The sequence below is a fragment of the Scleropages formosus genome, chromosome 3 (assembly GCF_900964775.1).
Source record: "Scleropages formosus chromosome 3, fSclFor1.1, whole genome shotgun sequence".
Taxonomy (NCBI): domain Eukaryota; kingdom Metazoa; phylum Chordata; class Actinopteri; order Osteoglossiformes; family Osteoglossidae; genus Scleropages; species Scleropages formosus.
Genome location: NC_041808.1, coordinates 34711960 through 34727238, shown reverse-complemented (window position 1 = coordinate 34727238; position 15279 = coordinate 34711960). Strand labels below are relative to the sequence as shown.

The 15279-nt window shown below is 47.1% G+C and overlaps 1 protein-coding gene across 1 annotated transcript; it reads left to right on the top strand.

The window, feature by feature from the left end:
* Window positions 1–4624, top strand: otop2 (otopetrin 2). The gene is made up of 6 exons (XM_029250412.1): window positions 1–352; window positions 1005–1141; window positions 2523–2581; window positions 3073–3173; window positions 3485–4347; window positions 4454–4624. The coding sequence occupies exons 1-6, from the start codon at window positions 1–3 to the stop codon at window positions 4622–4624; spliced, it is 1683 nt and encodes a 560-aa protein (XP_029106245.1).
* Window positions 4625–15279: the final 10655 nt, after the last annotated feature.

Here is a 15279-nt window from a genome sequence, read left to right as displayed (position 1 = left end):
ATGACAGCAGCTAATGAAGTGATGCCCATAGGCGCCGCGGGGGAGAAGGCCCAGCACGCAGCCAGGCTGGCCCTCCCACCGGGTGAGGCCACCGCAGCGCAGCAACAGAGCAGCAAGCGTGGCAGCTTGCTCTCGGGCGTCATCTGCATCAACATCCTCATCCTGGGCTGTGCAATGGTGTGCAGCAGCGTGTTCAGTCCAGACGCTGTCTCACCCGTCAACGTGCAGATCCTGCTGTCCGTGCTGCTGCTGCTTACTACCGCGTGGATGGTGTACTACATGGCCTACGTCGCCCGTCTGGACAAGGCCGTGCTCTACAAGGATGGCCACGCAGGGCCCGTGTGGCTCAGAGGTGGGCGAGGACATCGCTCGACGCTGCCTTTATCCCAGGGCTGGACAGTTACATTAAGCCATATCAAGTATAATGACAACTGACATAAGAATAAGAACTGTTGGAAAGTCAAATTAGCAGGAAATGAAACTCAGCTGTAAAGTATTCTGTTATGATACTGCAGAGATTCCTGGTGTAAGTAATGTAACAAGGAAAATATGTAATCTGTAAAATACAAATCTGATCAGATTTTTTGCTGTCAGACTCCTCAGCTGACATATCATTTAGGTCATTCAGGTTTAATTATTTCAGTAAATAACGGACACAAGCTTTGTGCTCAATTATGCAACAAATATTCGTTTTCATTATGTATGAAGGAGACGGTGTAATTACACGCACACAGAATTACTTTGAATTCGAAAGATCCTTTGAAATTTGCATTTAAATCCCACATATCGCATCTCATGCATGCAGCACTTAAATGCTGGTTAGGGGGCAGAAAAGTGTCAGATAAATGTTAAACGAAGTTGCAGAAGCACAATAAGTCCTGTTTAGTGAAAGAACCGCGTCTGAATATCAAACACTTATTTTTCATGCCGATTCTGAAGGCCCGATCTGTGCTTTTCGTTTAACAATAGAATAAGCCTAAGAATTATTTCACATCTGTCTCTAGGGGGACTTGTTCTGTTTGGAGTGTGCAGCCTTATTATGGATGTCTTCAAAATTGCAAACTACGTGGGCTACATGCACTGCGACTCAGCTGTGAAAATTGTCTTCCCTGCTGTGCAGGCCCTGTTCATACTCGTCCAGGTGAGCGCTTAAAACTCAAAGAATGCCAGTTACTCTCAACACACCAAACATTAAACATTGTAACTAAAAAACTATTGTAGTATTTATCGTATTGTAGTACATTGTTTATACTGTGTGTATACGTATATTATATAGCGAGGTACTTTCCCTAAATAGTTTCAGTGAAGCTGGGTAAACACCTTAAGTTGCTTTGGAGATATATACACACAAACCCATATAATATAATATAATATAATATAATATACACACACACTGTCTGAAACTGCTTGTCCATAATATAATATACCCACACACACACACACACACAATGTCTACAACCACTTATCCCAAGATGGGTCGCAGCAAGCCAGAGCCTAACCCAGCAACACATGGCGCAAGGCCGAAGGGGGGGAACACACACCCAGGACAGGACGCCAGTCCGCCGCAAGGCACCCTAAGCAGGATTCAAACCCCAGACCCAGCACAAAGCAGGCCCCAGCCAACCCTGCCATGCCATCGCCTCCAATATAAAACACACACACACACACACACACACACACACACACACACACACACACACACACACACACACACACACACACACACACACACACACTCTCTCTTTCTGAACCGCTTGTCCCATACGGGGTTGCGGGGAACCGGAGCCTAACCCGGCAACTCAGGGCATGAGGGGGAGGGGACACGCCCAGGACGGGAGGCCAGTTCGCCACAAGGCACCCTAAGCAGGACTCAAACCCCAGACCCACCACAGAGCAGGCCCTAGCCAACCCCGCTGTGCCATCGCCCTCAATATAATATAATATAATATAATATAATATAATATAATGGGGTTACTTTCCCTGAAACCCATCATAAGTCGAAAATATCCTAAGTTGAAAATGCATTTAATACACCTAATACACACCTCTTGTGACAGACTGGGAGATGTGGATCGCTGCCACTGCCCCAGCATCGCGAGAGAGTATCACACCACATATTGCTTGCCTGGGGAAAATTCAAAATTCAGAATTCGAAGTACAGTTTCTACTGAATGTCTATTGCCAGCTCACCATCTTAAAGTTGAGATAATTGTAAGTCGAACCATCATAAATTGGGGACCATCTGTAATATAATGTACAGATATTCATACATACAAATATATATATTAAATGTGTATGTGTGTGTGTGTGTGTGTGTGTGTGTGTGTGTGTGTGTGTGTGTGTGTGTGTTCAAAGCAACTTAAGCTATTTACCCAGCTTCACTGAAGCAGTTTAGAGTAAGTACCCTGCTAAAGGGTATTACAGGATTCTACATATACATATAACCACATACATATAGTGTGTGTATAGACATAAAAGTTGGATATATATGATGTGTAATAAAAATTGTTTTTGAATTTTAGACGTACCTCCTCTGGTTCCACGCCAAGGACTGTGCCCAGCTGCAGAGAAACATCACTCGGTACAGTCATTTTTACCCTCTTATGTTACATGACAATAGGTTTTTGGTAAGACAATATAAATTAGACCTTACACCCAGGGCTTTCTTTGCTTTTATTCTGCCGTGTTTCAAACACAGTCAGCTGTGTAGCCCATCCTTCTTACAAACATGGCGTGAAAGTGCAAGTGGAAAGCAAGAATCCACCAATATCTATTAAAGAGCCCCACTGATTTCTAATGGATTTTGAACATTCATAAACCATATTTTTTCATTTCAAAGTGCAAATCTTTACAACTAGTTAGATGATTCCTGATGGAAATAAAATATTACTGAGTCTCTACTTCTCACAAATTCTATTTTATAAGGAGAAATCCTCTTTCACAGCCATCAAAGAATTGATCAGAGGTGCGTTTCAGATCACTCCTTTAGTCCAGTGCCTGGATCCCTGCTCCTCACCCGATGTACGAAGACCACCTTCCAAATGGCGCTGTGTGTTTGCCCCTCTCGTGCAGGTGTGGACTGATGTTGTGCCTGGCATCCAACCTAATAGTGTGGATGACAGCTGTCACAGAGGAGTCCCAGCACCAGACTGTGATCCCCAAGAGCGATCATGGTAATGCCTCTCACTTTTCTGTGGACCTGAGCTCGATAGGTACAGTACCGTTCGATATATTCTCATTTATTATATATAATGAGATATATATGTAATATTATATATATCGAGAGGGAGAGTCTATATAAACACCTCTGTTTTTCTCTATATTATATATTCTTTTAGCCTTTGTGGAATAAGGGTTGCGGTTTGTTTCAGTGGCACCCTGCTGCTGCACCTTTCAGTGTCACACCCAAAATAGTTTGCTTAAAAGCCCAGCTGCGCAAATAACTGCTAGACTTTTATCTCAAGTTCACTGTTTGCTGAGCAAGCGGCTGGTGATAACAACAGAGTGTTTCCTCCTGTTTCAGGCAACAAGGAAGGCGAGTGTAATTGCAGCCATACAGCCTGCAGCATCTTCAAGGAGGCCTACTATTACCTGTATCCCTTCAACATCGAATACAGCCTCTTCGCCTCGGCGATGGCCTATGTCATGTGGAAGAACGTGGGGCGCCTAGTGGATCAGCACGCTCACCACAAACACCGCTTTCGCCTTAAGGGCATCCTGGTGGGGCCAGTGGTGGGAGTGGCCATGCTGGTGGCTGGCCTGGCTACTTTTGTGATCTACGAGGTGGACATGGCCATGGACGACAAAGAGAAGAAGGAGCTGGCGCTCAAGATTCACTACCTGATGAACACTGTGGCTGTTTCACTCATGTCCGTCGCAGCCTTGATTGGCTATGCCATCTACTGGCTAGACAAAAGGGACCATGTCTCAGAGAAGAACCCAACCCGAAGCCTAGACATAGGCCTCCTCCTGGGCTCCTCGCTGGGCCAGTTCCTCATCTGCTACTTCAATATGGTGGCCATTGTAGCTTCCAGCGCCACAGACGTACTCAACGCACTCAATCTAGCCTGCTCCTTGCTTACCATAATACAGATCATCCTGCAGAATGTTTTCGTTATTGAGGGGCTACACAGGGAACCTTTCAATGAGGACCATGAGGGTCATGTGTTCGCCAATCCCCATGCCCTCCATTCTAACCAGGAGACACACCAACCCAGTACCATGAGGAGGAGCACGTCTGTTGTGATCATCACCACTGGAATGCATGTTCCTGTGACCTTGGGCCCATGCTGGAAGAGGCGACTTCTCAAGGAGATCTCCATCTTTCTGTTGCTTTGCAATGTCATTGTGAGTACACTTCCACCATTCACACCTACAGCCTCACCTTGAATTCACCTTGAATTCTGTTGCTGTCCTGTGCCACTGCCTCATTGGTTTCAATGCCTTTCAACAGCTCTGGATCATGCCAGCCTTCGGCGCCCGTCCCCAGTTTGACAATGAACTCGGCTTCCGCTTCTATGATTACAGCACCTGGTCAGCTGTGGTGAACATTGGCCTGCCCTTCGGGATATTCTACCGCATGCACTCAGTCGCTAGCCTTTTTGAGGTCTTTCTGATCACGTGACTGTCCTGGGCCAATGGATACTCCACACTGAGAGAAAATCGGAAAGACTCTGATCCTCTTCATTTTCTCTTTTTTTAACTTATTTTTCTCCAAGGGGGGCATGGTGGCGCAGTGGGTTGGACCAGGTCCTGCTCTCTGGTGGGTCTGGGGTTCGAGTCCTGCTTGGGGTGCCTTGTGATGGACTGGCGTCCCATCCTGGGTGTGTCCCCTCCCCCTCAGCCTTACGCCCTGTGTTGCCGGGTTAGGCTCTGGCTCCCCGCGGCCCCGTATGGGACAAGCGGTTCAGACGGTGTGTGCGTGTATGTATTTTTCTCCATTGTACAAATATTTGATATTTGTGTGCTTTACTTTGTATTTTATATATTTTCAGAACAAATGTTTGGTTGTCTGTAGTCAATGCTGCTGTGGCACTGGCTGCTTTTGGTACACCCACGAGATATAGTTGTCTTTGTGCAGAAAGTAACTGAAAGGCTGCTTATGCTAAAACTGCAAAATTAATGGGGTTGGAGCAAAAAAAAGAAGGTTCACATTATCTTCTTTACTCTGAAACAATGAGAAGATGTGGAAATGGTGAGGTGATCAAACAACATTGATTGGCACCTTTAATCCCCGATGGGAAAACTTTTTGTATGTAATAGCAAGGAAGTCACCAGCATACTGCTGTGTAAATGTCTTTGGCGTATAAAAATTCAAATTTCCTCACCATAATTACTCCATTTTTTTTTTTTTTAGTGGCAGACATTTTTTCTCCAAAATGAAGAACAATGCCGCAATATACAATCCTGTTTTCAAAAAGCACCATCCTCAAGTAGTCAGTCGTAAGCAAAGAGCAGCTCAGCTATTGCTGTTTGGTTTTGGACATTTCCATGTTTAGAGGGTAAAATGCAAAAACAACTTTTATACAATCCATCTTTCAGTTCAAAGGTCCTCAGCCTATAATAGTGTTCTTGCGGTCAGTCACATTCGTGAGCATCACATGCCGAAGGACACTTTCTAAGAAACGTTGTTTATGGACAAAAATGTTAGCAGTATTGCCTTCTTACGCCAAGTGTGTGCTTAGGTTTTGGGAGTGGCTGGGTTTTCACCCAAGGTCACAGGAGATGTTAGTGATGTCAGCAAGTCAGACGTCATAGAGGAAGAGGTGGGGTCGGGATCAAAGCAGGCCATATACCCCCATAGGGAGTCATAAAATAGCCAATGTGTAACTTGAGGAATAGATCTGTCTAAACACGACGCAAAAGGAGTTGGTGAAGCACACCTAGTGAAGTTCGAGAAGCTCACACACCACCAGTCTCTTGTGGAGACACCTGCTGACAGTGTTTTTTTTTTTTTTTCCAGCTATAACTGAATATGTAATAAATGTAAATATTGTATCTATAGACTATGTTGTTTATCTTTCTCCAGTCTGTGCGGATGTATAACACCAAAACTTCCTACTTTATAATGGAAACAATATGTAATTAACAGTCAGTATCCACTGTTATATAGCTGCCATTCATTACCTCTTTCATATACACATCAATGACAACATTGTCATAGTTTATTTCCATCAGAATGCATGCTGCAATTACCCATGACCTAAGACTGAACTTGTCAGCAAATAATAAAGCAACAATTATCCAACCTTTGCAAAGGGAAGCTTCCTTTCTTAACTGTTGATTTTGAGTCATTTCTGTAACCACTGGTTGCATACCTTTCGAAAAGCTATAATCACCTGTTCTATCTACACAGAGCAATTTGTTTTTGTACGATAAACAACTTTAGGCCAGGTACTCGTTAACAGGGTTGCTCACAGTGTGAACTGGATCGACAGCCTGTTTACAAGTGGTTTTCCTACTTATTTTTGTTACACATTTACTTAACAGGTCACATTGTATACTATGTTTAACATGAACAATCTGCAAACCCTGTAAACAACTAACTGAGTATACACAGCGGTTTATTTCACTCAGAAGCCTCCTGCTGACCACCTCACTATTATTGCTGCCGTACAAAGGGGATTATCTGAATGGGGCAAGTGTGGTTTTTTCTCCTCAGGATCCCAGTTTAAACAAGTGCTCCTATATGAATGCATCAAAATTACTCTAGTTTAATGATTTCAGTTACTTCAACAAGCAACAATAAGTGTAGATGGTATGAAAGATAAAGGTCAGTACAGTCTGTAGAATCTGCAGGTGGTGCAGCCAGTAAGGAAGTGGTTGAACATATATGTCTTGTCCTCCAAGATTTCTCCTTCAATGAAAGCCCTAAATAGGAAGAAAAGAATGTATACCCAAATTTTTAGTCTTGTGTGAGGACTAGCCTCATGTGAAGTAAACATCTGCCCAAGAAACTCCAGCGCATAATAAACTTTGCCAAGGGATAAACACATGGAAACAAATGTATCTAAAAGTCATAAGTCATCTTGAATAAGGTAGTTTGCCAAGTTAATAATGAACAAAAAAAATTAAATATTTACAGTTCAGGTATAAGCATCAGGATAAAAATGAACTGCATATTTCGGTATTTCTATTTAAGATACTCTGGAATTTACACTGAACTGCAAAACCTGGTAATAGGACAACTGGTTAAAACACACATTACCCCTCAGAGTGAGTACACCATCATTTAGAATCATGTATAGACAGCAGATGGAACCCAGGTAACAGAGAAGGAAGAAGGGATTCTTTGTAAAGGCATCTTGCTCAAGGGTACTACAGCTAGAGGTGGGGATTGAACCGGTGACCTTTGGATCTAAAGGCACTAGCTGTCCACATGTATTGAATGCAGCTCAAAACTACCAACTAAGTATGTAAACTATAAGTTTACATCATGAAAGTGTGCAAAAATTTACAAGATGGAAAAGTAAAGAAAAATAGGATGAAACTCTCTAAAGCGTCTCGCTGCCACTTTACGTTAAGTGGACAACAGCGCCACTTGCTGTAAGTCATGACACAAAACAACAGTTATAAAAGCACTAAAGGCTGTAATTCCGCGAATTTGCTCTGCAGACTTTCTGACAATGCATTACTACATTTCTATCGTATTCTCACATTTAACTTTGCATGCAGCTGTTCCAAGGTGCAACAACATGTACATCCAGATGTGGAAATACCAATGAGCCAAATGAAAGAAAGGTAGAAATCCGCAGTGTCCTTTCTAGAGTATCCTGAGGCCTCTCAACATAGCAGAGCAGCTCTATCAGAAGTCAAGCACAGACACCATTTATTTTAATATAAACTATTTATGAATTTATTTCTCTCCAAAAACAGTATTAAAGTGCAATACAGTTCTCTGACATACCATATTATATATATACACAAATGTATACGACAGTTTCATATACACAATCTGAAACCACTTGTCCCATACAGGGTTGTGGAGAGCCGGAGCTTAATCTCGCAACGCAGGGCAAAGGGCTGGAGGGGGAGGGGACACACCCAGGATGGGATGCCAGTCCGTCATGAGGCACCCCAAGCAGGACTTCAACCCCAGACCCACCGAAGAGCAGGACCCAGTCCAACCCACTGTGCCACCATGCCCCCTATATGACAGTTTCCATCCATCCATCTTCCTCCGCTATCCGGGGCCGGGTCGCGGGGGCAGCAGTCTAGGCAGAGTCCCCCAGATTTCCCTCTCCCCGCACACCTCCTCCAGTTTCTCTGGGGAAACCCCAAGGCGTTCCCAGACCAGCCGGGAGACAGTCTCTCCAACGTGTCCTGGGTCTGCCCTGAGGCCTCCTCCAAGCGGGACATGCCCGGAACACCTCACCAGGGAGGCGTCCAGGAGGCATCTGGAACAGATACCCGAGCCACCTCAACTGGCTCCTCTCGATGCGGAGGAGCAGCGGCTCTACTCCAAGCTCCTCCCGGGTGACTGAGCTCCTCACCCTATCCCTAAGGGTGCGCCCAGCCACTCTGCGGAGGAAACTCATTTCTGCCGCTTGTATCTGCGATCTCATTCTTTTGGTCATGATCCAGAGTTCATGACCATAGGTGAGGGTAGGAACCTAGATCGACTGGTAAATTGAGAGCTTCGCCTTACGACTCAGCTCCTTCTTCACCACAACAGACCGGTACAATGACCGCATTACTGTGGACGCCGCACCAATCCATCCGTCAACCTGCCGCTCCATTTTTTCCCCTCACTCGTGAACAAGACCCGAGATACTTAAACTCCTCCACTTGAGGGAGCAACTCCTCCCTGACCTGGAGGGGACAATCCACCTTTTTCCCGACTGAGAACCATGGCCTCGGATTTGGAGGTGATGATTCTCATCCCCGCCGCTTCACATTCGGCTGCAAACCTCTCCAGTGCACGCTGCAAGTCTTGATTTGATGAAGCCAACAGGACCACATCGTCCACAAAAAGCAGAGACGAGATCCTGCGGCCACCCTCCATTCCCTGGCTCCGCATAGAAATTCTGTCCATGAAGATAATGAACAGAATCAGTGACAAAGGGCAGCCCTGGCGGAGTCCAACATGCACCAGGAACAGGTCTGACTTACTGCCGGCAAAACAAACCAAGCTCCTGCTCTAGTCATACAGGCAACGAACAGCCTGTAGCAGCGAGCCCTGGACCCCATAATCCCGAAGCACCCCCTACAGGATCCCACGAGGGACATGGTCGAATGCCTTCCCCAGGTCCACAAAACACATATGGACTGGTTGGGCAAACTCCCATGAACCCTCCAACACCCTAGTGAGGGTATAGAGCTGGTCCAGTGTTCCACGACCAGGGCGAAAACCGCATTGCTCCTCCTGAATCCGCGGTTCGACTATCGGTCGAATTCTCCTCTCCAGTACCCCGGCATAGACTTTCCCAGGGAGGCTGTGGAGTGTGATCCCCCTATAGTTGGAACACAATCTCCGGTCCCCCTTCTTAAAAAGAGGGATCACCACCCCGGTCTGCCAGTCCAGAGGCACCGTTCCCGAACCCCACGCAATGCTGCAGAGACATGTCAGCCAAGACAGCCCCACAACATCCAGAGACCTGAGAAACTCGGGGCAGATCTCATCCACCCCCGGAGCCTTGCCACCGAGGAGTTTGACAACCTCAGCAACTTCAGCCAGGGTAATAGACGAGTCCCCCTCCAAGTCCCCAGTCTCAGCTTCCTCTACGGAAGGCGTGTCGGAGGGTTTGAGGAGATCGTCAAAGTACTCCTTCCACCACCCGACGACATCCTCAGTTGAGGTCAGCAGCGCACCACTTCCACTGTAAACAGTGTTGGCAGAACACTGCTTCCCCCTTCCGAGCCGGGATCTCTTTGAGGCCGACCGGAAGTCTTCCTCCATGGCCTCGCCGAACTCCTAGCAGGCCCGAGTTTTACCGCGGCGACTGCCAGAGCCGCGTTCCGTCTGGCCCGTCGGTACCTGTCAGCTGCTTCAGGAGTCCCATGAGCCAGCCAGGCCCGATAGAACTCCTCCTTCAGCTTGACGGCATCCCTTACTTCCGGTGTCCACCACCGTGTACGGGGATTGCCGCCGCGACAGGCGCCGGAGACCTTATGGCCGCAGCTCCGAACCGCCACCCCGACAATGGAGGTGTGAAACATAGTCCATTCGGACTCAATGTCCCCCGTCTCCCTCGGGACCTGGTTGAAGCTCTGTTGGAGGTGGGAGTTGAAGACCTCTCTCACAGGGGCCTCCGCCAAACGTTCCCAACAGACCCTCACTATGCGTTTGGGCCTGCCAGGTCTGTCCAGCTTTTTCCCCCGCCATCGAATCCAACTCACCACCAGGTGGTGATCAGTTGACAGCTCAGTCCCTCTCTTCACCCGAGTGTCCAAGACATATATATGGCTGAAGATCAGAAAAAATGACTACAAAGTCGATCATCGACCTCCGACCTAGGTTGTCCTGGTGCCAAGTGCACTGATGGACACCGTTATGCATGAACATGGTGTTCGTTATGGACAAACCGTGACTAGCACAGAAATCCAATAACAACTCACCGCTCAGGTTCAGATCAGGGAGGCCGTTCCTCCAGGTGTCATTGTGGCTATCCACATGGGCGTTAAAGTCCCCCAGTAGAACGACAGAGTCCCCAGTGGGAGCGCTTTCCAGCACGCCCCCCCAGGGACTCCAAAAATGCTGGGTACTCTACACTGCCGCTAGGCGCATAAGCACAAACGACAGTGAGAGACCGTTCCCTGACCCGAAGGCGCAGGGAGATGACCCTCTCATTCACCGGGGTAGACTCCAACACATGGCGGCTGAACTGTGGGGCTATTAATAAGCCCGCACTCGCCCGCCGCCTCTCACCTTGGGCAACACCAGAATAGTAGAGAGTCCACCCCTGGTCGAGAAGAGTGGTTCCAGAACCCAAGCTGTGAGTGGAAGTGAGCCCGACTATATCTAGATGGTATCTCTCAACCTCCCGCACCAACTCAGACTCCTTCCCCGCCAGTGAGGTGACATTCCAAGTCCCAAAAACCAGAGTTGGCGCCCGAGGTTTGGGTCGGCCGGGCACTTGACCCCGACCACCGCCAAAATCACAGGACACCGGCCCCTTACGGTCTCTCCGGCAGGTGGTGAGCCCACCGAAGAGCGGCTCCACGTCATGGCTTCGGGCTGAGCAAGGCCAGGGCCCGTGGGCATAGACCTGGCCACCAGGTGCTCGCATGCGAGCCCCCCCCAGGCCTGGCTCCAGGGTGGGGCCCCAGTGGCCCCATACCGGGAGGGGTAAACGAAAACCTTGATTTAATAGTCATCATAAGGGGCTTTTGAACCGCACTTTCTCTCGTCTGTCATCCAGGACCTATTTGCCATGGGAGACCCTACCAGGGGCATATAGCCCCAGGCAACATAGCTCCTGAGATCATTCAGGCACTCAAACCCCTCCACCACGTTAAGGTGGCGGTTCAAGGAGGGGATATGACAGTTTCATTATCCTAAATTATGTACATACAAAGGAGGGATACTAAACCAGTATTTGGATTATTTGGATATACAGTACTGTGTAGAAGTCTTAGGCACTTAGATGTTTCACAAAAATATTTGTTTAAGACGGTTAATGTCTTCTGTATGAGTGTCAATAGGAAAGAGCATATTTTAGATTTTCAAGCATTCCTTTTGCAGAAAGTTACAGTATTATAGTAAGGGTTTTGTATGTCGTTGAAAAAAAGAAAGTACACACACACACAGTCTGAAACCATTTGTCTCAAGCAGGGTCACAGAAAACCGGAGCCTAACCCAGCAACACAGGGCACAAGGCTGGAGGGGGGGAGGGAACACACGCAGGGCAGGACTTCAGTCCATCACAAGTCACCCTAAGTAGGACTTGAACTCCAGACCCGCCAGAGAGCGAGACCAGGCCATGCCCGCTGCGACCCCTCTCGGGAAAAGCAGTTGTTGACGATGGATGGTTACTAACCTTTGTAGGAAGTTTATTAATCAAGAGCATTATTTTTGGAAGCATTCTCACTTTACAGATTTTTTTCCCCCCAAGTGCCTAAAACACAGTACTATATGCAGCAAAGTCTCACAACCAAAAGAATTCTAAAAAAGTGGAATGTTAGGAGAGGAAACCACTTTCACCTCTTGCAAACTGAAATACAAACATTATCACACACACACACATTTTCAGAACCGCTCATCCCATACAGGGTCACGGGGAACCAGAGCCTACCCGGTAACACAGGGCGTAAGGCCAGAGGGGGAGGGGACACACCCAGGACGGGACGCCAGTCCGTCGCAAGGCACCCCAAGGGGGACTTGAACCCCAGACCCACTAGAGAGCAGGACTGCGGTCCAACCCACTGCGCCACTGCACCCCCTCAAACATTATCAAGTATTACAAATTAAGAACAGATTAAGATTTTGCTGCTGAAAGACAGCCTCTGAAAAGCTACGCAAAGGCTTTTTAAAGGTGCGCGCACACACACACACACACACACACACACACACACACACACTTTCTGAACTGCTTGTCCCACACGGGGTCGCGGGGAACTGGAGCATAACCTGAAAACTCAGGGCCTAAGGCTGGAGGGGGAGGGGACACACCCAGGACGGGATGCCAGTCCGTCGCAAGGCACCCCAAGTGGGACTCGAACCCCAGACCCACTGAAGAGCAAGACCTGGTCCAACCACCCCCTCCCCCCCTTCTTTTTAAAGGTAATCATTCTGTAAAGAAACTCATGTTTTACGAATGCTTGTGTCTGCATATGGAAGGCACCCACTTTTCTGCATGTGCTCCCCAACCTCCATGCTCACTGCATTCACTCCCTCTGCAGAAGGAAGAGCTGTCAATGTGACTGATCTTTGACCTGGAACTTCTGAGAATCTGGACCTTCTTTCACCCCACTAGATAGGCCAAAGCACACTAAGCTGGATCATAGGGTTGTGAAGGAAAAGGGTTAGTCGCTAAACAGGCAATGTTCCAGGACAGACAATCCTGTTGGTTACCTCCCTTTTGGGCTCCTTTCACTCTGCACTCTCTGGATCTCCAGGAGATGGACATCTGTGTCACACCAGATTGGCAGATGCACATCGCTGTTGTGACAGAATGGAGCACATTCACCGAGACTGTCCACAAAGTGCACTAGAAAGAGCAAAAAAAAAAAAAAAACAGTAGAGACACACTTTACACACATTTAACTTAGCTCATAAGGATGACCCCTGACTGTTTACAATACTTATTTCAATTACAAAAAGCTGACTGACATGTGGCTTATACTTCTAAAGACAAACAACTGAGCCTACATCAACTCTCTCCTGAGTAACTCAAGATAACCTAAATACTCATATGTCCCAGGGACAAAAGGTGTAAGAAGTAATGTGTGTGAGTGACAGAGAGAGTGTGTCCCATTGATGTATGGCTCAGTGACCCACTGTAAGTAGTGTATCTAGCAGTGTAAGTCACCTTGGTGAATAAGGTGCGTGGGCTGATAACCCTACATAGAGTTCATTGGAAGTTGCTTTGGAGAAAAGCATCTGCTAAATAAATAAATGTAAGTGTACATTGTTGAGGGAAAAATTTATTTAAACAATTTTAGCATCATAAGTGTGGAAAAAAGTGACTGGGTCTGAATTCTTAATGCACTGTTTGTGTATGTTCCTTGCTTTGCTGACTTTGTGTATTGGTACCCTCCGGATGGTTGTATAACTTTCTCTACTGACATTAGACTTTTTGTATTCATCTTGCTATGTGCACTTACCAGTTGTGTGTTTTTCATTTGTGTATGTTTATTCTGCAGTTTGAGTGGGACTTATCCACACCGCTGTGTTTATTCTGTTGTTGCTGAGCAGGGAAAGGACTTTTGGCATGAGACTGTACAAGCCCCATACAGGCCATGTTCCCATGGACATTCCAGTGTTCATTGGAACTCATACTGACCTGCTTGTTCTGGTATGTTTCTCCCCCTTCTGGAAACTGATGGTGCAGTGGTAAAAGGTTCTAGATTCTGCTGTGTGTGGTTTTTTCTTTTTTAAATAATGAAGCCTGGTTCTTAGAGGAAAACACAGGATGAATTAAAACTTGGTTCAGAATTTCATTTGATTACTACACTAACACAAATTGTGAAGACTTGGTGCATACGAGTCCTCCACACAGCAGCTGCATTCTATTTTTCATCCTTAACAATAGCGTTCTACAAAGCTAAGTAGAAGTGTTCTGTTAAAAATCACACACCCAGGCGTGTAGCAATATAAATGTAAGTATAAAGTATTATCAAAGATCAGTTTATATGAGAGTACAAACAAAAGCAAGATGAAAGATCCTCACCATGACCTGCACTTGGAACTAAGGCACTTCCAGTTTGAGGCAGCAGGAAGCCCTCCCTTTGTACACTGTTGAAAAGTGATTAATCTCATACATTTGTCTGAAATGTAAAGGTATAAATAAAGGTTCTGTTGCAAACCCGGCTTCAGTGCCTCAAAGTGGCGCAACAGTGGCAATGGCTGTCTGGTAGCTATGGCGGTTGGATATACTCTGTATATCCTGGCAGGTTCAACCATGCCGCATTGGTACCGGACTATCGGTCATGCAGGTGGATCGCCTTAGCAAATGCGGGCGTATGGTCCATCCTGTAGAGGCTGGAAGCTAGCTAAACTGAAGAGGTGCAATGGCCTGCCCGCCTAGCCAGCGGGGTGGCGTCATCTTCTGGCTAAAACAGCACGAAGAAATGGGCCTCAGTACCCTGCACGTCAATCGGACCGTGCCACGGGGGCGGTACGCCATCCGAGCGACGAGAGGCCGCTAAGAATCTCAGGTTCCAAGAAGCCGCCGCGGAACAGGACTAACCTTGCCATTTGCACCTACAACTGCAGGTCTTTGGCAAGGGGGAACGGATTGAACCACCTGATGGAGGAGAAGATGAAGATCAGATGCGACGTGTTGGGTCTGTGCGAGACTCGGCAGAAGAAGGAGATGAGTGCGAGGTGGGAAGATGGATGCGCTGTAAGACTAGGAAAAGCGGATGGCAGCAGATCAGTTGGGGGTGTCGGGTTCATCATAAGCAAAGAATGGACTACGAAGATCGCCTCATGCCATTTTGTGTCATCGCGTATCGGAGTGCTCAACGTGAACCTCTCGGGAAAGGCCACCCTTAAGATCATCCAGACCTACGCTCCCACCAGTGCCAGCGACGACGATGAAGTGGAAGAGTTCTATCGCCAGCTAGACATGATGCTAGCTCGAAAATCCACTTACACCGTCGTGATGGGAGACTTCA

Excerpts from the sequence above, each read along its gene's own strand:
- otop2 (XM_029250412.1), top strand. The coding sequence starts at position 1 with ATGACAGCAGCTAATGAAGTGATGCCCATAGGCGCCGCGGGGGAGAAG. Across the intron at positions 353-1,004 it reads AGGGCCCGTGTGGCTCAGAG|GGGGACTTGTTCTGTTTGGA; the intron begins GTGGGCGAGGAC and ends ATCTGTCTCTAG. Across the intron at positions 2,582-3,072 it reads CTGCAGAGAAACATCACTCG|GTGTGGACTGATGTTGTGCC; the intron begins GTACAGTCATTT and ends CCTCTCGTGCAG.